Consider the following 19,687-nt stretch of genomic DNA (forward strand, 5'->3'; position numbering starts at 1 on the left):
GTAAATAAAACTTGAAGATATACTGCATTCAGCTTCGTATCAAACATTTATAGAAATTATTTACCTTTTTCACAAGTAAAGGTTACTTTTGTACAACTAATTTATAAATCCCTGTATTATTGAGGTTTTGTAGCCTAATTTGAGGAGAAGGGTGCACAATAGCTACTTGCCAACATGATCATCACCTGCACTTGCTACTATTTTGCAGGAAGGGTAGTACGAGATTCCCTTGAAAATTATACAGGATGTCTGTTTATCCAGTCCGGGATGACTGGAAGCTGTTTTGAATGCCAATAGGATTCCTCCACCTTATTACACATGGCAATGAGTTGCATTTTTGGTGTTTCCATATTTTTGTCTACCCCCAACCCCATGTACATTCAAGACATGAAATTATTCGCACTGCCAGTACACACGTATAAAAGTACACAATACTACCCTAGCTTTTGGAAGTATTGGTTCCTTCCTCAAGGAGAATAGGTTGTGGACGTTTAAAAAGGGAGGGCAGCTAACTCAAATCTTGGGATGAGATCAATCCACCTCGTATGAGGACAAGGGGAGACAAATACTATTATTGTGTATTAAACATTTTAAAATTTTTGCCTGTAATGTGCCTATGCTGGAAAATATGAGTTGGAATAAAATTGTATTCACAATGCATACTACAATGCTACATTGCTGTGACACACCGTATTGTTTTCTACCTATGATTGGCAATGACCGGAAACATTTTGTACTGGTCCAATGTTGTATGACTTCCACTGATTCCTACACTACCAGAAATTTGCTAAGTTATATTGTGCAAATAATACAACAACATAATCACAATAAACAACCTAGGTAATGTGTTATGAAACTAGTACAGCACTACTGAGAGTACAGTAGAAATATGAAACTGAGTCCCAAACACATAATTTATTTGTTCCTTCTCCATTAATTTTGGTATCGTATTTAAGAATAAGCTGTGTTGGAACACCACTGAGTGAATAATATAAGTGGTTTCCTTTTACAAGAGATGCAGGTTAAGTGATCGGTTAACACTCAAACTGCTTTATGCTCACGTAATTTCTAAGTCACTCATCTGAATGCGAAAATTTGCTATTTCTTTCTGATGGCAGTAAATACTGATGGGTATCACAATGAAACATACGTAAGTTCACATTTTTATAGTATCATGTTTATTTACAAATCACAAAAATTCATTTCAATTTGTAATGAGCAATTAACACACACAAATATAAATATTGGTATCTTCAGTATCTTCATTTCTTTTTTTTCCTCCTAGATCTTTTGGTTGGTTGCTTGCCTGTGGGATCATCATCACTATCATCATCATAGGTCTGCTGTGAAACAAAATATCAAATGATATGTGTTTAAACATATAAGACAAAGAAACATATGACACATACTGACACAATCAAGTACAGATTTGTTGTTTTGAAAAATAATTTCACTTACAGTGTACAATTTCATAGTTTTGTACAGTAAGTAATGTCTGTGACAAAAATTAAATGTTTACCAATCTTGATGAGACATCACTATTTATTTGAGCATCAACTCCATACTACAAATTTGAGATGTATCTCCCAATAAACATCATAGATGTTTCTACAATTATTATGTTTACAGATGACATATATATCTTTGTGATAGATGTGAAACATAATATGCATGATTCATCAAATAAAACAGTTTGTAACCTCAATACGTGGATTGTGGAAGAGAGTGGCTTAAATGACCAAAAATAAGTCAACACAGTCTCTGAATATAATTCTTATAAAAATAAAAATCAGTGATGTCCATCTAACGGCAGAGATATAGTCTTCTTTTTAGTATCACATTCAGAATCTTGTACATAAATTGTTCATTGTGGACGGGAACATAAGAAGAATATCAACTAAAATGTGAAGGATTTTCACTTATCTTTATTTCCATTTCATCATTTCCAGTTACGCCACTCTATTACGTTCAAGCCTGTGCCTTCAAAAAAGATATTCTTGGCTCAGAAAAAGTGCAACCGAACACACTGCAGTGTTTGTGTCTAAGAATTTTAACTCTTCACACACAAACTTCATCATGACAATATCGGATAACTGAGTGCATAAAGACAACCACTTCTGGGACATGGGAGGGCACACCAGCCTCAAATCAAATTTGCCTTGAGTATTAATGATGGAGGCTGGAGCACTGGCCAACCTAGATGTGGTTTTTAAGCAGTTTTTCACATCATCGAAAGTAAATAATGGGCTGTTTCCTAAGTCCCGTCACTGTTATACCCTCTGTAAACACACTGAAAAAACTTTCTCAGTTGCAAAGTACTCTAGACACACACCAAAGGAGTACACTGATTCCTCCCTGCTGTGAGGGGGAAGGGCAGGAGGGCTGCAAGTAACTTTAAAATGCCTTTGGGAGTGGTCTCCCCATTGAAATAATAGCCTGTATACATGTCAGGTTGGTTCCCTGCAAAACTGAACAGGTCCCACACCAATCCTGACCTGGCACTGGCTGGATGCAGGGGCATTGTACAGAAAGGCGCACGTTATTCTACATGTTCCATTTTAAATTGGTCACAGATCTTCATATTTTAAGTGAAACATTTTGTTTTACAGGGTGTTCTGGACAGGAGTTCTTCACAGCAGTTTATAAGCTATTACTGTATTGCACTCATACACACAGTCTACTACAAATATTAATTTTTTGTGTTTTGTTTTTAAATCAACAATAGGACATCTATCTATGTAGTGACTAAAAACCACAAATGAGAGGCTTTGCTTAGATGGTCTTGCAGAATCTAAGAAAAAAATAAACTTTTGGTTTCTTCAGTGACCACTGAGCATGACTCTGTGTTTTATGACTACCTGATGAATTTTTACAATCTTGTAGGAGTGAGTACATAGCACACATCCCCTCCTGCCTTAATGTATTGTAACAACATTTGATGGTCAAAAGTTGTAATAATTTGGCCATTGTCTCCAGCTCCCTGTTCTCTCTCATTACTGAAGTTTTTATTGCCACATAGGAGCGTATCTTCTGCAGTTCAATACATCCACTGATTTAACGTATTATAGATTACAACATCATTAATGCTGTAAAGTGTGATGTGCCTTTGCGTTTAAGAAGAATATTGCTCACTGGATTTTGCTCACTGGATTTTTAATGTTTCGGTTAATCATCTTCTGTTGATCTTTGAGGTTTCATTCCTCTAACCACTGCTTCCATCACTTTTGAAACATAAAACCGTGACAATGTGCCTTATGTTTCTACCTCCCTTTGTCGTGAACAATAGTCAATTCAGGATTGTTATGCAAAATTGAACAGTATTTTGTACTATTTTCATTATATATGGTATCAGAATAGATCTTCTAACTCAAATTAAGAATTTAAATAATTTTATCCAGTTACAGACCTGATATAAGGGCCCAAACGAATATCCACCACTTGTCATTTTAATTATTGTGAAAGTATACATGGTAGTCAACAACGCTGCATTTACATAATCTCTGTTATTCATTGTCAATATTATCATTCCTGTTCAGTGGCTCCATGTCTTCAGCATTTTCAGAAGAAGGGAGACTAAAAGTAGTGCCAGAGAACAGGTGACATGAGGGCAAAATTCTTCCATGTCTTTCTTCTCTTCTGTAACAGCCCACAGTCATGTGTACAATTTTCCCTGGGCTGTGTTAGAGAGACTGTGTGCCCTTTAATAGATCAGAGCTTGAAGTCCAACTGCTAGAAGTCCAACTTGGGAAATCTCATGTCCGTTGAAAGAGTTTCCTTAAAAAAGAGTATGACTGTGTCATTCTCTTGGTACCAAATCCACTGCATCTTTAGCCATGACACTAATGTTTTTCAGTGTCAGTCTTCCTTTTTGTGACTGACTTCAATCAGTTTTCCACATACAAGAAGTCATTGTCCATCATTACAATGAAACGAAAGAGATTTTTTTTCGGGACTTGGTAATAATATTGCATCAATCACTACGACAAAATATCTGTTATGAGCTTGCTGCAGTTTTATGTTCGCCCAGAAACCACTGTCAGGGGAGACTTACCAAATAGGATGAGAAGGAAAGACAAGATTTGAAAACCTGGGAAGTTAAAGGTGGAAGATATCGTAACAAGTAAGGCACAGATTACCGACAAAATATCATGCACAATGTAATAGGAGTGGAATGCTTAACACACTGTATGTGGTAGAGATGGGAGTGGAGAAAAAATTTGACAGGTCAGAAAATAAAAGACACAGAAAACTAAAAGGTAGTGAAGACAGGAATAGTTGCTGTGAAAAAATGCTGAGACTGAAGAAATTAACATAAATTAAGGACAGGTGGGGGGATAGAAAACCAAGGATGTGTTGCAATGACTGTTCCCAACCGTGTAGTTCTAAGAAACTGGCGCCCGGGGGAAGAATCCAGATGGCACGTGTGGTGAAGCAGGCACTGAGGTCACAACTACAGTGTTGTAGAGCATGCTTTGCAGCAGGCTATTGTGTATTGCCAGTACAGTCCATCTGCTGAAGCCCATCCATTCTAACTGATAACTTGGTTGTAGTCATGCCAATGTAAAAGGCTGAGTCGTGTTTACATAACAATGGGTACACAATAATGTGATGTTTCACAGGTGGCTCTGCCTTTGATAGTATGTTTTCTCAGGATAGGAGGGTGCATAGGGCAAGTCTTATGGAGGGATAGTCACCAGGGTGGGAGCCATACGGTAGGAAAATGAGTGCAGGAGGAGGGTCTGACAACAGTATTGTAGATATTGACAGGCCAACGAAAAGCTGTTGTAGGTGTGGCGGACAAAATGCCTCATTTCAAGGCATGATTTTAGGAAGACACAGCCTTATTGAAGTAGCTGATTAATACATTCAAGATGTGGATAATATTGAGTGACAAGAGATGTATTCCTAAGCTGTTTTTTGAAGGAATCATCAGTGCCAGGTTGGATGTGATGGCCTGGAATATTTGGTTTTGAGCTAGGCCGATGGGTAATTATGTCCAGTGATGGCTGAAGTTATGTCCAGTGATGGCTGAAGTAAGAATGGTGTTGCACTGCCCTAAAGAGTCTGCATATGAGCAAATATGTATGCCTTGATTGCCAATGGAGTCAGGATGGCTCCTTCCTGTGCCAACCTCTTCATGGATCAGTCAGAGGGGTATTTCCTGGGATCCATAAGTCTTCAGCCCCTGGTTTGGTTTAGATACATTGATGAAATTTTTGCCATATGAAATAATGATGGGGTTGACCTCTTAAAATTCATGGAATATGGAAATATGTTATTACAATTAAATTTCACACGGTCCTATTCTGAATAAAATGTCACTTTCCTTGATGCCAACCTCATCCTCAATGAGGGTCAGCTACAGACTTCCATTCACATTAAACCTAGTAACAAACAACAGTGCTTACATTTTGACAGTTGCCATCCTTTCCGTGTCAAACGTTCCTCCTTGGCACTCAATATCCATACTTTTTACAGTAATACACAACAATTCTCACCTCAGTGATCACTGGATGTAATTAACCTGCCAGCTAGCTCAAAAGCAGATATGCCAGGACATCACATCCAATCTTGGTACTGATGATCCCTTCAAAAAACAACCTGTCACTCAATATTATCCACTTCTTGAATGTATTAATCAGCTACTTCGACTAGGCTATGTCTTCCTAAAACCATGCCCTGAAATGAGGCCTCTTCTGTTCAACATTTTGCCCGCCACACCTAGAGCAGCTTTTCGTTGGCTCTCAATATGTAAAATACCATTCTCAGAGCCTATGCTCCTTCTGCACCCATTTCCCTGCCCTACGGCTCCCACTCCTGTGACTGTTCTGTCTGTAAGACTTGCCCTATGCACCCTCCTACCCTGGGAAAGCATACTATCAAAGGCAAGCCACCTATGATACATCACATTGTTGTATACCCACATACATAGTAAACACCACTCAGCATTTTACATTGGTATGATTACAATAAGTCATCAGTTAGAATGAATGGGTGTCTGCAGAGGGTCTATAATGGTAAAACACAATATCCTGCTGCGAAGCATGCTCTACAACACGACAGTTGTTACCTTGGTGCCTGTTTTACCAAATGGGCCATTTGGATTCTTCACTCAGGTGCCATTTTCTCAGACCTCCACAGGTGGGAACCGTCATTGCTACATGTCCTTGGTTCTCTATCCATCCACCTGTTGTTAATTTTCATTAAATTCTTCAGTCTCTGCTTTTTTCTCAGTAACTATTCCTGTCTTCACCCCCTTTTAGTTTTCTGTATCTTTTATTTTCTGACCTGCCTATTTTTTCCCCCAGCCCCCTCTACAATACATAATTTGCTTAGCTTCCCACTCTTTTCTGCATGCTGTGTCATTTCTTCCATCAATGATCACAAGCAATATGATAGTTGCAGCATTTTTATTGTTACTGCCATTTGTTGGTTGATGATGCGGTGGAGTTTTTGTTTTTATCAGCGCACGTAACAGTGTAGAATTTATCTGCAGCTATTATGTCTAAGATATTGTGCTTTATATTGGTCAAAGCAAGTAAACATAGCACACTATTAATTTTGATGTAAAGTAACAAGATAACAAGAAAATAAAGGACACTGACTAGCACTGGTTGAGTCTGTGAAGGAAAATATTCATCACTGGATCCGTTATTATCCCAAATAATTGGCTTCCTGGTGCTGTCTTTATCATTATAACAGTTGGCGAATAACAATTCAAACAATTAAATATGTAAAATTCTATTATTGGAACAGTCAGAAGATCAAGTGTTCATAGTGAATGGAGAAAACTCAAAACAATAGCAAGCACAGTGGTGTAACTCTCAACTATACTGCCTCAGCTGTCCACACACTGATGTCCCTGCTTACACCAGGAACCTGTGCTGCTACCTATGTAGTTGCTATGCAAGTCAGGAATTACACTATTGGAACACAACTCACTTCTAGGCTACCAGGTATTTACTTTCATTTTATTTTTTATTCTTATTCAGATTTCTACAGTTCTTATAGTACAGAATATTATGTCCAGTTCCTTTGTGTTGCCAAATTATAGCTGCTGAAAAACAAAACAAAACTGATGGTACTACATGAGAGACAAGTGAAAGAGGCAGCCATGAACAGAACGGCAGTCTTCCCACATTATATTCATGTCTTCTGTAACTGCCAATGAAAAGCCTTTAACTCACTACATGATTGTAAATGCGTACTTTTGCATTTCTACTGATTATATTGTTCAAGAAACAATATAAAGAAATAATGTCATGGTTTATGTAGCAATACTGGGTTTGATTCATACATCTTCCAGCAGTAAGGCTTTGCTGTTTTGTTGCAACCGATTCAGTGCACCACGAAGTAATTATCTGAATGGCATGGAAATCGGTAGAGCTGATATACATGTAAAGACAAAAAACTAATTACAATTTCAGAAAAAATGGATGATTTATTCACAAGAAAGAGTTTTACAAATTGAGTATGTCAATAATGCATTGGTCTCTGGCCTGGAATCTCAGTGACTGGAGTAGAATTCAAGAATGAGATTTTCACTCTGCAGCGGAGTGTGCGCTGATATGTAAAGAATAGAATTGTTTGCAGTGATGAGTTCAGCTTTGAATTGAGCCCTGATGACCAGCAAAGATTATCTGGAGACACCCTGGACAGCAGTGAGATACCAACCTGGTTGTTGCCCGCCATACGGCCCAACGAACAGGAGTGATGATCTGGGGTGCCATTTCTTTTCATAAGCAGGACCGCTTTGGCTGCATCAGCGGCACCCTTACAGCACAGCAGTATGTCAATGATATTCTACGCCCCATTTTGTTGCCCTTCATGGCAAGCCATTCTGGGCTTATATTTCAGCAAAATAATGTCTGCCCACACAGGGCAAGAGTTTCTATGCTTGTGTTCATGCTTATCAAACCCTATCTTGGCCAGCAAGAACACCAGATCTCTCCCCAATTGAGAATGTTTGGAACATTATTGGCAGGGCCCTCCAACCAGCTCGGGATTTTGTCAATCTAACACACCAATTGGACAAAACTTGGCATGATAGCCTTCAGGAGGACATCCAGCAACACTATTAATCAACACCAAGTTGAATAACTGCTTCTATAAGGACCAGAGGTGGACCAACGGATAATTGACTTGCTCAATTAATAAAACTCCTTCTCTTGAATAATTAATCCAATTTTTCTGAAACTGTTATCATTTGTTTGTCTGCACATGTATATTTCCATCCCATTAATTTAAGAGTGTACTTCATATTATGTGCTGCTTACTTATCTTGGATTAATAAGACTCATTTACAAGACATGCTGGTTCAAAGGATGGTAGTCATATGCAACGTGTACAAATTTCTTCCTGACAAAGAGGATACCAAGAGAGACAAACTCTTTACAGCACTGCAAATAGCAACAAGCAAAGCCAAGTAGTGTTTTACTTGGAACAGTGCAGAGAAAAGAAGCATGAGGAATAGAACCCCATGACACTGCAAATAATTTTCAGCCCCTAAGGATAAATTCTACTGGAAATTGATCTATTAGGGAATGGATAGCTTCTATGAAGCTCTTGCTTGTTACACTGTTGCTTGTTACACTGTTTAATAATCTTATGATAAAGATTAATATCCTAAATGGTGAAAATGGCAGGTGTCATACAAAAACCTGTTAGGTAACTTTCAAAAGAAGGCCACATGTGACAATTTCACAGGAAGCATCGTTATTCCTTCAAATGGCTGTTTTGATACTCAGTTTTAAAATATACTCAATAGTATTTTTTATAACAGATTGATTAAAAATCAATAAATTTTCATAACTTTTCTTTCTTCTTCCTTTCGTTTTTCCAACTTCAAAAACCCAGTTTTCTCTTTCCTATTAGTAATTTATCAGTTTCTGGGAGAAAAGCCCCTGCACATATTCTGATTGTGCTGTCATGTTTGTCGACTTTAGTTTCATTCCTCAGGAAGTTTGGATCCGCATAAGGGAGAAGTGTTCTACACCATTTTCCATTTTAGATTTACTTCTGCTATATGAATTTGCTGGCATGTATTGCTTCACCTTATACACAGATTAGATTTTCCTTCAATTTTCTTTTGAAAGTGCTCAGTTCCCTTATGTTCTTTATGATATTCTGTTATAAAATGAGCTACTTGCGTCACTAGGGTCCCTATCTGTCATCTGCAGCCATTTGCTGCTGATATGGTAATTTTATCTAGTTATTCTTGGGTTGTTGTCATGAAACTATCTGTTTAAATATGCTGCACAATTTACTGTTAAAAGGAGTATTGTCTCATATATGTTCAAACTAGGTACACTTAATATTTTAAATTTGTTTTTGCAGGGTTCCCATGGTGTTAAATTTCCCAATGAATCTGATGGCTTTCTTTTAAGTTTTAAAATTCTCTGAATATTTATTCTTGTTGCTTCTCTGTATATTGGTATACAGTACAAGACGGGTGGGAAGATTAGTCCATAGTACATTTTTAACAAGAATTTTGCATTTATTGTATAGGGCATTTTCTTCATTAAGAATATATTTGTACTATTTTTTTGTGCACACCTTATCAAAGTGGTTTTGTCATGCTAGAAAGTTGTGCACCTCTATTCCCAGATACCTACTACATTTCATTTCTTCTAGGTCTGCAACCCCAATGTCGAGAATAAAGTCCTGCACGCTGATAGTTCTGTTTGTTTCAAATCTTGAATATGTTGTTTTCTTCCTATTAACCAACAGATTATTTTCTCTAAAATATCTTTCTGCCATTTGCATGTTCTCACTAGCCTTCTTTTCCAGATCTTTACTGAGTCACTACGTACTAGTAAAGCTGTGTCACCTACAGACATAACCACTTTTTCACTTACTGCAGTCAGAATGTCATTTACACTGAACACTGAAGAGCCAAACAAACTGGTACACCTGCCTAATAACGTATAGGGCCCCCACGAACACGCAGAAGTACCACAACATGACATGGTGTGGACTCAACTAACATCTTAAGTGAAATTACAATGAAATCCAGACCTTTAACTGCTTACAGGCGTTGATAAATATCAACGGGGACAGCTGAAAATGTGTGCCTCAACCGGGACTCGAACCCGGGATCTCCTGCTTACATGGCAGATGCTCTATCCATCTGGGCCACCAAGGACACAGAGGATAGTGCGACTGCTGGGGCTTATCTCTGGCACACTCTCCATGAGACCCACATCTCCAACTTACTGTCCACACACTACATTTGTAGTGCCCCTGCCCACTACGCTGATTACTCGCGGCAGTCAATCTACCGATTCCCGTAAGAGTTCGGACAATGTGAGTGCACCTGCACTGAAGAAGTGCAGTAAGCCTTATCTATATGAAGATGATATTGTTCTTTCAGACATGAAGATGGTATTGTTCTTTCGGACATGTCTGAAAGAACAGATACCATATTCATATAGATAAGGCTTACCGGCCAATGATCATCTTCTGTGCGGATGCACTCACATTGCCTGAACTTTTACACGAATCGGTAGATTGACTGCTGTGAGTAGTGTGTGGACAGTAAGTTGGAGATGTGGGTCTCACAGAGAGCATGCCAAATACAAGGCGTGTTTTTTAAGTAAGTACCGTTTTGCCACACAGCGCTGCGGTCGGCGTTCTGGGCATGCACACTGGGTACCTACATCTGTTGTCTACGCACTGATGCCATCACAGTCTGATTCTTCCTTGTTTACATTGTGTACTGAGTGTTTAAGATGCCTCCGATAATCGTGAGTCCCGCTGACTGTGAAGTACGGGCAGTTATAAGATTTCTTAGTGCTAAAAGCCTAAAAGCGATCGATATTCATCATGAGATCTGTGCAGTTTACAGAGAAAACATTATGAGTGATGGATTGGTAAGAAAGTGGGTGAGAGCATTTAAAAATGGCTGCATGCTGAACAACAGAGTGGGCGTCCTTCGGTCATTAACGAAAGTTTGGTGCAGGATGAGGACAATAAGGTGAGAGAAAACAGACACTTTACCATTTCCACCTTGCGGAATGACTTTCCTAATGTTTCTCGTAGTGTTTTGTATGGCACTGTGACTGAGCACTTGAATTACCAAAAATTGTACACACGTTGGGTACCGAAAATGTTGACAGATGTGCACAAAACCAAACGTTTAGACAGTGCATAGACTTTCCTTGAGCGGTATCACAACGACGGTGATGATTTTTTCAGCCAAATTGTTATGGGCGATGAAACATGGGTGGCCCAGAAAAGTTTAAGCAAACAATTTCTGCCCAGAAAATCATGTGCACAGTTTTTTGGGACAGAAAAGGAGTATTGCTTGTGGAATTTCTGCCTCGTAATGAGACAATCAATGCAGCAGCTTACTGTAAGACATTGCACAATCTGCGCCATTCAATTCAGAACAAAAGATGTGGCAAGTTGAGCAAGGGCATCGTTTTGCTGCAAGATAATGCCCGTCCGCATGTGGCGAATTAGACCAAAGATCTCATCACATCTTTTCGATGGGAAACTCTAGATCATCCTCCGTACAGCCTAGATCTTGCGCCCAGTGACTACCATCAGTTCCTGCACTTGAAGAAACACCAGGGCGGTCAGTGTTGGTTGGTTGGTTTGGGGAAGGAGACCAGACAGCGTGGTCATCGGTCTCATCGGATTAGGGAAGGATGGGGAAGGAAGTCGGCCGTGCCCTTTCAGAGGAACCATCCCGGCATTTGCCTGGAGTGATTTAGGGAAATCACGGAAAACCTAAATCAGGATGGCCGGATGTGGCATTGAATCGTCGTCCTCCCGAATGCGAGTCCAGTGTCTAACCACTGAGCCACCTCGCACGGTGGCGGTCAGTGTCTTCAAGACGATGACGAAGTCAAAACAGTGGTGATGCAGTGGTTAACAAGTCAGGCAGCAGATTTCTATGAGGAGGGTATTCAAAAACTGGTACAACGTTATGACAAATGCCTCAATATTGACGGAAATTATGTAGAAAAGTAGATTAAGGTACAGGCTTTCATGTAAAAATAAAATTATTGAGATATCTTAGCACATCTTTTTTTAATTTCAAAACGGTAATTACTTAAAAAACACACCTCGTAAGTCCCTGCAGTTGCACTATCCACTGTGTCCTCGGTGGCTCAGACAGATAGAGCATCTGCCATGTAAACAGGAGATCCTGGGCTCGAGTCCCTGTTGGGGCACACGTTTTCAACTGTCCTCTCTGATATTTGTCAATGCCTGTAAGCAGCTAAAGGTCTGGATTTCATTGTAATTTCATTCTTCGAAAGCTGCAAGATCACCAATGGTATCTGTTCTTTCAGACATGTCCAAAAGAACAGATACCATCTTCATATCATAATGTCTGAAGTAGTGCTGGAGGGAACTGACACCATGAATCCTTAGGGCTGTCCATACATCCGTAAGAGTATGAGGGTGTGGAGATCTCTTCTGAACAGCATGTTGTGAGGCATCCAGATGTGCTCAATAATGTTCATGTCTGGGGAGTTTGGAGGCCAGCAGAAGTGTTTAAACCCAGAAGAGTGTTCCTGACGCCACCGTGTAGCAATTCTGGACATGTGGGGTGTCTCATTGTCCTGCTGGATCTGCCCAAGGCTGTCGGAATGCACAATGGACATGAATGGATCCAGGTGATCAGACAGAAAGCTTATGTACGTACCACCTGTCAGAGATCTAGAAGTATCAGAGATCCCCTATCTCTCCAACTGCACATGCCCCACACCATTACAGAGCCTCCACCAGCTGGAACAGTCCGCTGCAACATGCAAGGTCCATGAATTCATGAGGCTGTCTCCATACCCATACACGTCCATCCACCCGATATAATTTGAAACGAGACTCATCCGAAAAGGCAACATGTTTCCAGTCATCAACAGTCCAATATCAGTGTTGATGGGCTCATGAAAGACGTAAAGCTTTGCGTTGAGCAGTCATCAAGGGTACACGAGTGGGCCCTCGGCTCCAAAAGCCCATATTGATAATGTTTCATTGAATGGTTTGCACGCTGACACATATTGATGGCCCAGACTGAAATTTGCAACAATTTGTGGAAGGGTTGCACTTCTGTTATGGTGAACAATTCTCTTCAGTCGTCGTTGGTCCCGTTCCTGCAAACCTTTTTCCAGCAGCAGTGATGTCGGAGACTGATGTTTTACTGGATTCCCGATATTCACGGTACACTCGTGAAATTGTCGTATGGGAAAACCCCCACTTCATCACTACCTCGGAGATGCTGTGTCCCATCGCTTGTGTGAAACTCACTCAAATCTTGATAACCTGCCATTGTATTTGCAGCAACCGATCTAACAACTGTGCCATACACTTGTTGTCTTATACAGGGTGTTACAAAAAGGTACGGCCAAACTTTCAGGAAACATTTCTCACACACAAATAAAGAAAAGATGTTATGTGGACACGTGTCCGGAAACGCTTAATGTTAGAGCTCATTTTAGTTTCGTCAGTATGTACTGTACTTCCTCGCTTCACTGCCAGTTGGCCCAATTGAAGGAAGGTAATGTTGACTTCGGTGCTTGTGTTGACATGCGACTCATTGCTCTACAGTACTAGCATCAAGCACATCAGTACGTAGCATCAACAGGTTAGTGTTCATCACGTACGTGGTTTTGCAGTCAGTGCAATGTTTACAAATGCGGGGTTGGCAGATGCCCATTTGATGTATGGATTAGCACGGGGCAATAGCCGTGGCGCAGTACGTTTGTATCGAGACAGATTTCCAGAACAAAGGTATCCCGACAGGAAGACGTTCGAAGCAATTGATCGGCATCTTAGGTAGCACGGAACATTTCAGCCTATGACTCGCGACTGGTGAAGACCTAGAACGACGAGGACACCTGCAATGGACGAGGCAATTCTTCGTGCAGTTGATGATAACCCTAATGTCAGCGTCAGAGAAGTTGCTGCTGTACAAGGTAACGTTGACCACGTCACTGTATGGAGAGTGCTACGGGAGAACCAGTTGTTTCCGTACCATGTACAGCGTGTGCAGGCACTATCAGCAGCTGATTGGCCTCCACGGGTACACTTCTGCGAATGGTTCATCCAACAATGTGTCAATCCTCATTTCAGTGCAAATGTTCTCTTTACGGATGAGGCTTCATTCCAACGTGATCAAATTGTAAATTTTCACAATCAACACGTGTGGGCTGACGACAATCCGCACGCAATTGTTCAATCACGTCATCAACACAGATTTTCTGTGAACGTTTGGGCAGGCGTTGTTGGTGATGTCTTGATTGGGCCCCATGTTCTTCCACCTACGCTCAATGGAGCACGATATCATGATTTCATACGGGATAGTCTACCTGTGCTGCTAGAACATGTGCCTTTACAAGTACGACACAACATGTGGTTCATGCACAATGGAGCTCCTGCACATTTCAGTCGAAGTGTTCATACACTTCTCAACAAGAGATTTGGTGACCAATGGATTGGTAGAGGCGGACCAATTCCGTGGCCTCCACGCTCTCCTGACCTCAACCCTCTTGACTTTCATTTATGAGGGCATTTGAAAGCTCTTGTCTATGCAACCCCGGTACCAAATGTAGAGACTCTTTGTGTTCGTATTGTGGACGGCTGTGATACAATACGCCATTCTCCAGGGCTGCATCAGCGCATCAGGGATTCCATGCGACGGAGGGTGGATGCATGTATCCTCGCTAACGGAGAACATTTTGAACATTTCCTGTAACAAAGTGTTTGAAGTCACGCTGGTATGTTCTGTTGCTGTGTGTTTCCATTCCATGATTAATGTGATTTGAAGAGAAGTAATAAAATGAGCTCTAACATGGAAAGTAAGCGTTTCCGGACACATGTCCACATAACATATTTTCTTTCTTTGTGTGTGAGGAATATTTCCTGAAAGTTTGGCCGTACCTTTTTGTAACACCCTGTATATGCTTTGCTGACAGCAGCGCCATATTCTGCATGTTTACGTATCTCTGTATTTGAATATGCATGCCTATACCAGTTTCTTTGGTGCATCGATGTATAAAAAAGATGAGCATTATTTCCAGATTCAAATTTTTATCTCTGTACACTGCTACCCATCTTCAACAAAGATTTTCATAATATCTGCAGATTCATGTCTTATGCCATAGCAATGCAGTTTTTCTAGAAGAATTATGGATACAAACTATCAAAAGCTTTCGAATGATCTAGGTATATACCAGATACTTCCCACTGATCATCCAGCCTCAGTTATGTTTGTCATGAACTTTGCCACAACAGTCTTGTTGAGCTCCATTTTCTGGACCCATGCTGTGCTTCATTTAAAATATTTCGCTTCTATATTAAGTTTAGTACTCGGTCTTTAATCATTGTTTCTACTATTTTAGAAAGAAAAGTTTTGATGTGTCTATAGTTTCCCAGATCTCCTTCCCTTTAACCCTCCCTTTAAATGCTGGTCCCAGTACGCTCCTTTTTAAGCATTTTGGAAATACTAATTCCTTCACAACTAAATCAAGAATGTCAGAGAATTTGCAAGATATCTAGTACACTGTTTAACCAGTTTTGCTCATATGCCCTACGTATTTTTGTATTTTGGTGCTTCAATCATTTCTCAAACTTCCAATTCATCTGTTGGGAGTAGGTGCAAACTCTTAGACACCCCATTGGGACTTCCCTGCTCTCTGTTTGTCAACTAAAGCTGTGTAGTGCTGATAGAAACTATTAGACACTTGTCATGAATCTGCAACTTCTTTACCCTCCCTTCTCAATATTATATTTGTATCTTTCAGGACATGATTCTTTCTTTCCTCTTTTATATATGTAATTCCAGAGATGTCAGAAGAAGTTTATATTTCCAGTTTTTGGTGACAAGCCTTTGGTTTTTCTTATCATCACAGTATATGCTTTTTTCTTGCACTTGTAAGTCTCATGACTGGTCTGTCCTTTATCTTTCTAGTGATTTTCATAACGCCATATCATTTTTAATTTCCATGGTGACCCATTTCTTGTTTGGTTTACCATAACAGTTCTGTGCACTTAATGACAAGCTACATTTATGTGGTGTCTTAATACTTCACAAAAAGATTTCCAGCTATTTTCTGCAGTATCCTCTATTTATTCATACCATTTATCTGCTTTTTAGCAAATTACTAAGTTTAGTTTGTCAAAATTCAGCTACTACATTTGCTTCATTTTTTATATCATCTCACCATTCAACTGTTTGTCCACAATGATCTGTGATAACAGTATTCACAACTGAAGTTTTAGTTTGTCTATACATGGTCTGTTTATGTGCTTGATGCTTCTGTACATTTTGTTGTTCCTTTATGGCTCACATCCCTGCAACAGACCTATATGCAAAGAGCTGTCCCATACATACTCCCATCACTACTTACTCAAGTCCGGTCACAGGTATCTCCTATCCCATCAAAGGCAGGGCCACATGTGAAAGCAGTTCTGAGATCTACAAACTAAGCTTCAACCACTGTTCTGCTTTCTATGTGGGCATGACAACCAACAAGCTGTCTTTCCACATGAAAGGTCACCAACAAACTGTGCCCAATAGACACCTGGATCACTCAGTTGCTAAACATGCTGCCCAACACAGTGTGCTTCACTTCAATGACTGCTTCAGAGCCTGTGCCATCTGGATCCTTCCTACCAACACCAGCTTTTCTGAATTGCACAGGTGGGAACTCTCCCTGCAATATATTCTATATTCCTGTAACCCACTTGGCCGCAACATTCACTACTCCCTGTCCCTCACTTACCTATCAATTTCCCTGCTCCCACACCAGCACTACCCAGCCTTCTATTCCACCAACACTCACTGGTCTTTTTTTCCCCTCCCCTAACTTCTGTTTTCTGCTCAGCCCCCCCCCCCCCTCCCCCGACTCACTCTCAAACCACTCAACGGTATCAAACATCTCTACCCTAACCCCCGGCATGCTCCCACAGCCACAAGCAGCACTACAACTTCCCCCACCTCTATCCTGCTATACCTCCCCCTCCCTGTCCCAGCCTCTTCCTTGCAGCCATCACTCACAGAATGTGTTCCCATCAGGCACAGCTGCTATATGCACTGTGACCTCAGCAGGCAGAGACAGTGGCCAGGATGTGTGTGTGTGTGTGTGTGTGTGTGTGTGTGTGTGTGTGTGTGTGTTTTCTACATCAAAAGAAGCCCTTACATTAGAAACTTACATTAGAAACTTACATTAGAAAGCTCAAATGTATAGTTGCCTTTTTGTCGTGCCTGTCTGTTACTCAATGTCACTTCTATATTGTTGTCCTACATCTTTTAGGATTTTTTACATGAAACTGTACGTTGTATGTCCTAAAACTGTGATGTGTTATTAAAAAATTGTGTTTCTTCATGACTTTGTGTAGTAGCCTATCAACTTCCAGTAAATGATTTTCAACATTTAAGATATGTGACTGACATATGCCTACTAGAAGTCATCCCCCCCCCCCCCCCCTGAATTTTATTTCTACTGCTGCAACTTCAAAGCAAAATTCTGTCCAATTCGAGATCTACTGTGGAGTGTAGTCCCCTACCCTGCTCTCCATATATCTTGCTACTCCCTCACTTTCATATTTCTATTTCATCTCATTTAGACTATGCTCTGTCATTATGAGACTAATAAAATTTTCAATTCTTCTGATTTTAGATGCTTTTCCTCTACCTCTGGATGCCACAAAAATCTGGTTCACTTTTGTGCACTTCCTGTTCTGATGCTTCTTTCCATCGATTCAGGCGCTACACCAGCAGCTGACTGAAGACCCATTGCTGATGTTTGCTCTGCTGTTTCCAATATCGATGTCTGTTCTGCTGCTTCTAAATTTTCCACTGCTGCTTCTGGTTCTACTGATGATGCTGCATGTCGTAGTAATGGTTCACACGCTGGTGTTGATGTAACTTCTTCCTCAGTAGGTGTGACCATGGATTCTTATTCCTGGTATACTGCTGGTTATCCTCTGTTTCTTTTGGAATTGGCAGCAAATCTGTTGCAGGCAGAGCAATTTTTATGTTGGTGTGCACTCCAGAAATTTTTATCACCTGCAAAATTTCATTGGCCAGCATTCCTTTGTCTAGGAGGTTACTGTGCCATCCATATCTAGCAAAATGCTCTCTGACAGAACTAATTACTTCACTGAGAGTTGTATGTACAAAACTGCTAAAAATCTTTCTGATTTTTCAGTTTGTGCAATGATTTCTCTATTTACACAAGAATTGTCAATAAAGTTCTCTCCATGGGAATACAACATAAACCTTCGCTTGTGAAATATTTCATAAAAATTCTCTCAGTGCCCTTACTGCAAGGCTAGTTTTGCTTTTACACACATCACTTCCCCCTAAAATTATGACACAGTTTACACAATTGCAAGGTGGAGAGAATCCATGTTTTCTTTGTACTTAAGTCGAGACTGGCATGTAGGGCTAATGAATGCTGAATCATTCATTTAATTGGAATTTAAATTACTTTATGAATTGACAGAAATAATACTATATATGGCTACAATAAACATTATACTTATCTCAAAAGCATATCATTAGTAATAGAGAGGTTGAGCACAAGAATCTGGGTAATACTTGTTGTTGACAACAAATGAAAAGTGTTTTAATGCCATTTACCTTAATGTTTCCTTCTTCCTTCCTCTCTCTCCATTAGTAGGCCTCCCTCATTCCCAGTTTTTGTGAAGCTGCAGAATGTATGTGGGTTTTCTTCAGCGAATGTATCTGCTTTTATTCTTTCCAGATCATTTTATTCAGCTAACATGTACTTAAGATTTTATTTAGCTAATTTTACTGTCACAGTGATCTTCACAGATGAATTAAGTGTACTTGTGATCCACCCAATGAATATCAATTGGGAAACTAGTTTTATCAAATTGTCCCCAGCACGTACCACTGTATATTTTATCAGTGACTGTTTCCACTGATTGATTGGTAGGGGTGCAATCAAATAAGAATGCATCTTCATGCCTTTACACGAAGTAAAAATATGTCACATTTGTTTACATTAATGAAAAGCTGTCAATCCCTGTACCAAGTACCTGTAGCAAGTACTACCCTAATTTACAGCAATTTTCAACAGTGTAGGAAATGACAAGATTGCTACTTACTGTAAAGAAGTCACGCCAAATTACAGACAGGCACAATTAAAAGACACTCACATGTAGCTTTCAGCCACAGCCTTTGTCAGTAAAGAGAGACATACACACACTGCATTCACACACACAAGCAAGCACACCTCACGCACACACAACTGCCAACTCCAGCATTTCGGGCTCGAATGCTAGAGTTGGCAATTGTGTGTGCGTGAGGTGTGCTTGCTTGCTTGCTTTGTGTGTGAGTGTGTTTACTGATGAAGGCTGTGGCCGAAGGCTACATATGAGTGTCTTTCAGTTGTGCCTGTCTGCAACTTGATGTGTCTTCTTTACAGTAACTAGCAATCTATCTTTTCCTACACTGCTGATATTCCTACCCGGAGTTTCCATTGTTTGATCACAGCAATTTTTGATATATATCAGCATCCCCCCACCCCAAAACAGCCCCAAGAAGACTCCAACAAATTTCATTAATTATTTGCTATCTTGTGCACTGTGAACAGTAACAGTCCCCAGGGCATGCTCACAGCTTTCTCTTCTGACAATTTTCCGCCATGACAATTTTCCCCCATTGTGGGCAATATATAGAGTTTTGTTTGCAAGGAAGTCCTCAATC

The 19,687-nt window shown here is 40.1% G+C and overlaps 1 protein-coding gene across 2 annotated transcripts in view; it reads right to left on the reverse strand.

Moving 5' to 3' along the window:
* Window positions 1–1,155: 1,155 nt before the first annotated feature.
* LOC126473452 (ATP-dependent RNA helicase SUV3 homolog, mitochondrial) overlaps window positions 1,156–19,687 on the reverse strand; it is a 78,687-nt gene continuing 60,155 nt past the window's right edge. The window contains exon 13 of one of the 2 annotated variants that reach the window (XM_050100509.1): window positions 1,156–1,340. In XM_050100509.1, coding sequence (XP_049956466.1) covers window positions 1,263–1,340 — 78 coding nt within the window. In that variant the 3' untranslated portion in view covers window positions 1,156–1,262. Of the gene's footprint in view, window positions 1,344–19,687 lie in introns of both variants that reach the window. The other variant, XM_050100508.1, reaches the window with a different exon arrangement.

This window comes from Schistocerca serialis, chromosome 4 (assembly GCF_023864345.2).
Source record: "Schistocerca serialis cubense isolate TAMUIC-IGC-003099 chromosome 4, iqSchSeri2.2, whole genome shotgun sequence".
NCBI classification, from domain to species: Eukaryota; Metazoa; Arthropoda; class Insecta; order Orthoptera; family Acrididae; genus Schistocerca; species Schistocerca serialis.